Source organism: Grus americana, chromosome 27, assembly GCF_028858705.1.
Source record: "Grus americana isolate bGruAme1 chromosome 27, bGruAme1.mat, whole genome shotgun sequence".
Lineage (NCBI taxonomy): Eukaryota > Metazoa > Chordata > Aves > Gruiformes > Gruidae > Grus > Grus americana.
Genome location: NC_072878.1, coordinates 1,534,780 through 1,544,127, shown reverse-complemented (window position 1 = coordinate 1,544,127; position 9,348 = coordinate 1,534,780). Strand labels below are relative to the sequence as shown.

Sequence of the window (9,348 nt, the reverse complement as noted above, 5' to 3'; positions counted from 1 at the left end):
AAGCCTTTCCATTCTCTCTCTTTCTCGTTCCCACAATCCCCTCTTACCAACACTTACAACTTGTACTACATACTTAAACCATCTTTACTTCCAACAGTCAGGTTTACACATCCTCATTAACCACTACCCCCTGTTCCTTGACACACGCTGATATTGTTCACTCATTCCAGGCCCACTCCCTCCACCCCCACACGTGTCAATGACTTGGGTCCCATCTGCCAAGGTGATCACTCAGGACAGGTGAAGTACTCGCCCCATTCCTCGTGAGGATTGACCGCTGTTGGTTCAAGTGGTTCCTGCTGCCTTGCTTCCTGGCACATGCAACTCACATCATGGAGGATTTTCCCCCAAGGTTAGATCTCCTTGAGGTACACACCAGATCTCCCATCCTTCCACATTACCCACCGAGTACAGCCAGGTCCTTGAGCCAAGACAATCTCACAGATGGGCTTGCTTGTTCCCAGGGGAGGAGCAGCCCACACTGCCTTCCCCAGCCAGCTCCCTGTGTGCACTATGGGGACCTTACCTCCTCCCACAGTATGCGCAGGCTTTGTTTGGGCAGGACCAGGAAGGTTAGCAGATCCTCTGGTGTGTACCAGCTGAGTGGCTTCTGCTAACCTGATAACCTGTCCAATATGACATGGAGCAGTGTCCCCATGACTTTGGCCTGCTCTCTCAGCATCCTTGGGTGAAGTCCCTCCCATCTCATGGACTGGCAAGGGTTGAGTTTGATCAAGTGACCCTAGATTTCATCCCCACCCACTGACGGTTGTTCTCCATGGGTTCTGCCTCAAGGTGCAAGGGCCTGGGCAAACTTGCTGATGAAGATTGAGCCAAAGGCAACATAGAGCATCTCAGACCTATTTACACCTGCTCTTGCTAAGTTCTGCAATGGCCCCTCCCTGTCTTTGTTTCTTCTTTAACTCTAACTTCAGTAGTAAGAGCTCATCTTGGTGCCATTTAGTTCCCTTGAGAGAGTCAACTGAATATCCTTATGGGCCATCCTTAGAGACCAGCGGTACTGAGCTCTGCTCAGCGCTCAGTACTTGTGCTCTGCCCTTCAGGGCTCCTGACCATAAGTTCTGCAACTGAAAACCCCCAGAACAAGCCACGGACTACACTACCTGCACTTGTTACTATCCTTTGCACGCTCTGCTCAGGAGCCGGAACCCACCCCTATTTCATCGTCACTACAACAGAGCCTGATGCTGGTTTTCACATCCCTGACCAGCCCTTCCATGTTTGCAAGTCCCACACCTAAGCAAGCATCATGTTTGTTGGGCTACCTGGCAGCTGTGAGAAGAATTTTTCCCAAAAACCTCCAGAAACCTCCTGCACTGTGTTCCCAATCCAGTGAATGCCAGGGTCATTAAAGTTGCAGGAAAGACCTGATCTCATTGATCCAGAGAAATCCTCAGGTTTTTAAAGAAGATTTTGCTCGCTCCTTTGCCCTGACAGTAGTTTCCTTATGTTCTGCCACAATGTCACCCTAAATGGCCTCTCCTCTGACTCTCACCCATAAGTGCTTAGCCAACCTGTTGTCCATCCCATAGTGGAGGTCCATACTTCCCAGCAGCTCCATCAAACAGATGGCAAGCGTCTCCTGAAGAGCCTGTATCCATCCTGCACATCCCCCGAGCTGTGCAAGCTGTCCCATCACACCTCGGCAGTTATTCCATCCCATGTGGCACGTCTGTGATGGCATGCAGGGCTCCAGCTCCTCCTGTCTGTGTCCCAGGCTGAGGGCATCGGTGCACCTTTGGGCTGCAGCACTTCAGCTGCGACACTAGGGCCACCCTCAGACTTGTCACAAAGAAAACTGGAACTGAGTCCCAAGACCCCATATACGTAAAGACCTTGCTTTATGGTAGAGATGTGCTCGGAACGGATTGCAGATGGCAATGTATAAGATGATATGAGATGTAGATGATGATAAAGATGACACGAGGTGCCCACAGAGTGAGCAAAGCCTGCTGTCACCAAATCCAGAGGGAAGAAGGCCTGGGCTGCGCAGCCCTGCCAGAAGACCACGAGACACTATAGTCAATGGCGATCTAGTAAATGGAGGTGATGGAGAAGAGAGAGAGAAACTTGGCTCTCCCTGTGCAAAATAACTCCACTGGGACAGAAGAACACCTCTATAGGCTGCCCTGCCCGTACTGAGCAGGGACAAGTTTCATTGCCCTAAATGTGGCCATCTCCTGTCATTTCAGTTTGCCAAAGGGATTTCCCAAGAGCCTCCAAGATGAAGCCCCATACACTGTCCTGTCCATAAGAACTGCTCCACTGGAGCCTGCAGTTTCCTGCACATACCCTGGGTGAGCTCTGGCACCTCAAATGTCACCAGGTATTTGCCTATGAAGAGCTCACTCCTGCCCTCCATCTCCATTAATTAGCAGGGGAGCTGAGACAAAAAGCTCATGTGCAAATGTCCTTCTTTGCACACCTGAAGAGAGGCAAGAGAAATCCCATCTCCTGTGGGTTTGTGGCAGTCATGGAAGGGAGCTGAGACCCCTTGTAGCCCCAGGACTACAGACCCAGAATAAGATGCCTCGATTGCCTCACCTGAATCCCTTCCCTCTGCAGTGGTGAAGCAGATCCCTCACTTTCACTGTCTGGGTATTCTGCCTAAAGATGGCACAAGGAAAGGTGCTATTTAGATGCAAGTCTATCTCTGAGCAGGAAAATGACAGTGCTGGAAAGAAGTGTCTCTCCCCAGCTGAGGGAGGGAACATCAGTGATTTCTTCAGCCTGTTTCACAGCAGGTTCCCCTGGAGCCCCAGGGACACCTGGCGGGAGCCCAGAGCGGGCAGAGAAAGTGCTGCCTTGGGCTGGTCCTCTGCTGCTGAGCTGGGCCGGGCTCCTGGGATGGAGGGAGATCACGTAAACTGGGCAGCACAGCAGAGAGACAGCTCTGCCCAGGAGCAGCTTTTCTTCAAAGCACGGCAGGGCTGAGGGCACTGCCTGTAAGCACCGAGGGGAGAGGAGTGAGGCAGAGAGAGCTTAAAGGCAGTCTGGGTTGGGAGGAGCTGAGAGTTCACTGGAAGAGACATCTTCACAGCCCTCTATATGGTAAGTCTCTGAGCTGCAGGGCAATAACAATGAGTATTCTGCAGGGGTCTCTTAGACCTGGTTCATGCCATAGCCTGTAGGAACTTTCAGGAGGACTCTCATAGATGCCCTAGTACAGAGGAGAAGGATGTGCTCCATATCAGGGATTGCCTGCTGCACCTTCAGAGGGACAGAGCATGACGGCTGCCTTCTCCCAGGGATGACTTCAGGGGTGTGAGCATGGGTGTGGAGCCAGGGGTGCCCAGTTGTGTCCTTCAGAGCAGGGTCCCTGCAGCCCAGGGGCTGTGTGCTGGGGCAGGGACTCTGCTGTCTGCCTGGGTCAGCACTCAGCCTGCCCGGGGAGCTCCCCACAGTGCTGCAGAGAGAAGCTCAGGATGGAAAGAGTCACCTCGAGCCAGGCAAGGTCCTTCTGCTGTTGTGTGGGTGCTGCATGGGTGAGGGCTGCTTACAGCTCCACATCACCCCCAGGACATTTCTGGAGAGGATCTTTCAGAGATGACAGTCAAAGCAAGGGTTTCCTTCTTCAGTTTGTGCATTCCTGAGTCATGGCATTAAGGTTTATTCTATTTGTTTTGGTGGGAATGGAAGTGGATCTGTCAGGTGTGGACAACACTCTGAGACACTGTTAGGGTTACACTAAGAGATCCGAGATCTAACTCACCATGGGACTATTTCCAGAGGAGACTTTGCCATAGGAAGGTCCATGAAGTTACTCTCTGAGACCAAAGTTGCTTACCTGGCCCTCAGTTCATGTCCAGTTCATGTTCTGCACTGGGAGAGAGGAGGGGGGTCAGGAAAGAGTAATGGAGCTGTGGAGTTTGAAGTAGACACTGAGGTTCCAGGAGCACTGTACTGAGAGATGGGCAGATCTGCAAGGAACCTCATAGAGTCCCCTAAGGCACTTCTCAGCCTAAAGACAGCACGACAGCATCACCTTGGTGGTATCTATGGGATTTGTCTGAGCAGCTCCTTACCTTCTGCACACACAGAGGTGCCCCTGGGCAGTGCCCTGCTGCCAGGAGGGGTCTGCAGGGCAGAGCTGAGCACACAGCCGGTGGCATGGGCTCTGTGAGCAGGGACAGGGAGGAGAGGTGTGGGCAGAGCACCAGCTCCTGGCAGGGACAGCTCCAGGCAGCAGAGACATGGGCAGGGAGTGGGAGGAAACTGCAGCCAAGCCCTGGGCTAGGCTGCCTTCAGGCTGCTCTCTTGTGGTCCCTCACTCTAGATGTCTGCTGGGCGTTGTCTGCTGAGCAATGAGCTGACTCTGCCTTTAGGACATCCCATCTTCAGGACATCGGACTGTCTGCTTTGCCTGTGCTGCTGGGCTTGGGAGCTGCCCCAGAAGAGCACGGCTGTGCTGTAGGATCCCAGGGAGTGCTGAGCTTTCCCTTGGAGGTCAGTTCTCTCCTCTCAGAGGCCTTTGCTTCCCTCTGAGAGTGGCTGTGTCCTTCTCTCTCCATCACAACTCCACCTCTGGGCTGGGAAAGAGAAGAGTTTGAAGATCTGCCCTTTGAAACAGGAATTCCCTGCTCTCATCAGAGTCCAGTTGCCTTTTTTTTTTTTTAAACAGTAATTTTTGTGAGCAGTCATCCTCAGGACAGCAGAACTGAAGGCACTGGGCATCTGGGAACAAGACTGACGGACACTGCAGCTCTCCTAACTGCACTGAGACATAGAGAGCTGAGACCTTTTTCCTTTCTTGTCTTAAGAGTCCACGCTTTCATTCATAAAAAAAGAGGAATTCTGCCCTTAAAACTAGCACACACCAGATGTGGTGGTGGAAAGAAGAAAACACAGAATATCACCATAAAGACATGCTCAGTCGCTCTTCTGCAGCTCACACTCTCTGGAGTGGTGAGTGCAGATATTGAACATTTCCATGAAGGGTGAATTGCATCTGACAGCTCTTGTGACCATCGGGGGTGTCAAGAACCAGCTCCCATGTACTCACTGCAGCAGGGCAGAGCTGACTCCTTGGCAGCACAGGGGCAGAGGTCCTGCTCCTCACAGCACACTCAGCCAGCACAAAGCAAAGAGAGGAAATGCCTTGGAATTGGGGGAGGTGGCAGGGTTTCTATGAAAAATGGAGTGGCTTTCCTCAGAGGAGTCTGTCCTAATTGTTCCCTGTCTTTTCCTTCTTAGGCCAGTGCCCCCACGTTCAAAAACCAGCAAATATCCAACAGCAGCTCCATCACTGAGTTTGTACTCATGGCTTTTGGAGACACACGGGAGCTGCAGCTCTTGCACTTCTGGCTCTTCCTGGGCATCTACCTGGCTGCTCTCCTGGGCAATGGCCTCATCATCACTGCCATAGCCTGCGACCACCACCTCCACACCCCCATGTACTTCTTCCTCCTCAACCTCTCCCTCCTCAACCTGGGCACCATCTCCACAACTGTCCCTAAAGCCATGGCCAATTCCCTCTGGGACACCAGGGCCATCTCCTACACAGGATGTGCTGCCCAGGTCTTTTTCTTTTTCTTTCTGATGCCAGCAGATTTTTCACTCCTCACTGTCATGGCCTATGACCGCTACATTGCCATCTGCCAACCCCTGCACTACGGGACCCTCCTGGGCAGCAGAGCTTGTGTCCACATGGCAGCAGCTGCCTGGGGCAGTGGGTTTCTCCATGCTGTGCTGCACACGGCCAATACATTTTCTATACCACTCTGCCAGGGCAATGCCCTGGACCAGTTCTTCTGTGAAATCCCCCAGATCCTCAAGCTCTCCTGCTCAGATGCCTACCTCAGGGAAGTTGGGCCTATTATATTAAGTTGTTTTTTAGTTTTTGGTTGTTTTGTTTTCATTGTGCTGTCCTATGTGCAGATCTTCAGGGCCGTGCTGAGGATCCCCTCTGAGCAGGGATGGCACAAAGCCTTTTCCATGTGCCTCCCTCACCTGACCGTGGTCTCCCTGTTTGTCAGCACTGGCCTATTTGCTCACATGAAACCCCCCTCCATTTCCTTCCCATCCCTGGACCTGGTGGTGGCAGTTCTGTACTCGGTGGTGCCTCCATCAGCAAACCCCATCATCTACAGCATGAGGAACCAGGAGCTCAAGGATGCAGTGTGGAAACTGATGACTGGAGGTTTTTTAGAAGTAATACACTGCCCATCTTCTGCTCCATATCACTTGTAACATAACTAAGTACAGGCCTAGCCTGTCTTTTATATGTTTTCTCATTGTTGTTATTATTGACTTTATTTTCTTTTTTTTTCACTTGTGATAATGTTGTTTACAAAGAATTTTTATATTCATACCAATACTAATTCATTATCGACCTCATTTGTTTGACCCAAAGACAATGTTAATGAATTTCCACAGCCTCTGTGCATTTAAATAATAAAAAGGACCCTGCAGTGACATTTCTGACTGAGATTTTATCCCCCGAGACCTTCTCTGGAGCTGCAGAGGCAGTTCCTGTGTACAGAGTCCCTGCACAGCAGATCTCTGACAGAGCTGGCCTCTGTAACAGCATTTCCACCAGGAAAGGCAATCTCCTCAGGGCCCTGCCCAAAGGCTTAATTCTTTTTCCAGTCTTGCTCTCAAGAACATGCCCAAGGAAGAGGCTCTAAAGAAAACTGTTGCTTTGCTTGTTTCTCCATGGGCACAGAGGGATGAGATGAGGGTCCCAGTGTGCTCTTCCAGGGACTGAGGAATGGCTCAGGTGTTCCTTGTGGGTGGACAGCACCCACACAGATGCTGAATGGACTCCAACTAAGCTGCCTGGGGCTCGACAGCCTGTGGTAGGGCTGATGGCAGAGGAGTGTTTTTCTGGAAGGAATCAGGAGCTGCCAGGAGAGCCCAGGGGATCTGCAGGGACAGCACGTGCCAGGAGGTCAGCAGGGAATGGAGCCCACTGAGCACGAGCCTGTGCAAGGTGGCGTGCCCCAGAGATCAAGTGCTAAATGAAGGCTGTGAACCACCAAGTGAGGGTTCTGCAAGGCCAGGGGACACAGCAGGCACAGGGCAAGGAGCCTGGTGAGTGGTTCGTTTTCCCATCAGTGGACTTCCATAGACTGGATGCGGTGCAGCACCCAAACACATCTCATGGCATTGGCAATAAGGCAGGTCACCTCTGAGCAGCCTCCATGGCCATATAAGAGCCTCGGTGGGAGGCAGTCAGTGGCAGTGATGTCCCTGAGCTGGGTCTGCCTCCCAGCCTGACCAGCACGTCCCTTGCAGAGTGCCCCTGTGACCCCAGGCCCCACAGCCCACTTGCTCTGCAGTGCAGCTCCCCCAGCTCAAGGGCTGTGGAGAGCATGGGCAGGGGGTGTAGGAATGGCTGGCCAGGCCAGCACAGATGTGCCCACCTTGCGGAAAGGCTCTGTGGGGAGATGGGATGTCCTGGGAGAAGAGCAGGGCACCATGTGTGTGCAGGGCAGACATGGAAAGAGAAAGCCTTGGCTGCAGGTGCCAGCTTGGGGCAGGCTGCCCTGCCACTGGGGCAGCGGGAGCTGCCAGAGGAGCCCCAGGGCCAGGACTCTGTGCTGTCCTGGGGAGCGGGACTGGCAGGGGGGCTGCAGGCTGCCTGGCATGGAGATCTCCTCAGCATGCCAGCCAGAGAGACACTGTCACTCACCTCCATCTTCTCCATTTCCTGCTGAGAGACCAGCACAGACTGGGATGCTCTGCTCATCTGGGGAGTGGTGAGAGCTGGGAAGGGGCTGGGATGTCTGGGCTGGGAAGTGCCAGCGAGAGGGAAACACCGGTGTCCACCTCAGCTGCGTGAGTGTGCAGGGTGGGGGCACACAACAGTGTCCTCGCACAGCCAGGCCTCCTGGCAGAGCCATGAAGCACCAGCAGAGCAGGACCTGCTCTGTGCCCATGTGTGCTGGGCACCCCGGGAGAGCTGCCCCGCGGTCATCGTCACACAGCAGCCAAGAACAACCACCATTGCCAGCACTGGCCTCCCACCCCAGCTCAGAGGGGTTGTTTGTGCCTCCACGGAGGGACACCGAGTGACCAGGTCACAAGTCCATCTTGGCATCGTACAGACGAGTCGTAAGCATGCACATGGTGTGCGTGTGGTGGGAGGAACCTGAGTGAGCACAAATGCCCACAGCTGTTCCTGGGGACACCATGAAGGTGCGTGGGACACACAGTGTCCCCAGGTCACTTGACTGAGAGAGTAACATCCCCTGGGAAACCACCTGCATGCAGCACTGGGGTGGGCTTCCTTGAACCCAGGTCCCCGTGTCCATTCCTCCTGCCTTGGGGCACCTCAGGCGAGTGCAGAGCAGGGCGATACAGCGCAGGGCTGAGGTGCCTCCCAGCCTCCTGACGTGGCAACAGGAGCCCAGCGAGACATTGTGACTGCTGCCATGCACTGCCTCTGCGTCTGCAAGGGAAGGACTCATGTCTCTGAACACCCCGTGTGCATGAGAAGCGCATGAGGACAGACAGCTCAGGTGTGGGCACCTCACAGGGCCAAACCTGCTGAACCTTGTCAAACCACTGTTGAATGCACTTTGTTAAATTCCAGCCAACTTATGGAACTCTGTCAAATTATCATTTTACCTCAACACAACATATTGCTGCTTCTCTCTTTTGAGTAAGGTGCATACATACGCAGTCCTGGGGAGGGAAAGTTTTGGGGGTGGGCATGGGATTTTGTGCAAGACACAATTTTATTTTTTTTTATGCTCTTGCTTTACATATGCTAATATATTCTCTGCTATTGAAATAAAAAATAAATGAAGAAGACAAGAAAAAAAAGTAAAGAAAAGAAAATGTGTCAACACACTTTTCAGGTTTTACAATTCTTCATAGTTTTCTTTTCTTCTACTATTCTGGTCTTTCATGGGATTTGGTGTTCTTTTTCCTTTTTGCAAAGGAACTTGTTTTCCAGAACTGGGGTTACTTGTAGGACACGAATGCCTTCAGTCTCAGGGACACAGAAGCTCGGTGCCAGTGTCGATGCCCTGAGACCCCTTGCCCAGCCTCCACCTGCAGCTCCCCAGGGGCTCTGGTCTCCCACAGCTCCTCTTTGACAGCTGCCAGTCCCAGGCAAGCCCCTCAGCTACCAGTGGCCATGGATAGTCATCTCCTTAATTGTATTCTATCTCTCCTTTCCTATTTCACTGTCTAAATCATTTCTTGTGTGACTATGCCTTGTGGAAGGTGAACCTCACTAGATGCAGTTTGGACATGCTTATAGTGAAGGAGAGTGCGTTCATAGAATCATAGAACCATGGAATAGTTTGAGTTGGAAGGCATCTTGAAGATCAGATGCCCTTCACTAGACCAGGTTGCCCAAAGCCTCATCCACCTGAC

General features: G+C 52.6%; 1 protein-coding gene across 1 annotated transcript in view; it reads left to right on the top strand.

Moving 5' to 3' along the window:
- Positions 1 to 1,699, top strand: part of LOC129196873 (scavenger receptor cysteine-rich domain-containing protein SCART1-like) — a 9,991-nt gene extending 8,292 nt beyond the window's left edge. The window contains 1 exon segment of the mRNA XM_054804844.1: positions 1,554 to 1,699. Within this exon segment, the coding sequence (XP_054660819.1) occupies positions 1,554 to 1,699 (146 nt within the window).
- The last annotated feature ends 7,649 nt before the right edge of the window (positions 1,700 to 9,348 follow it).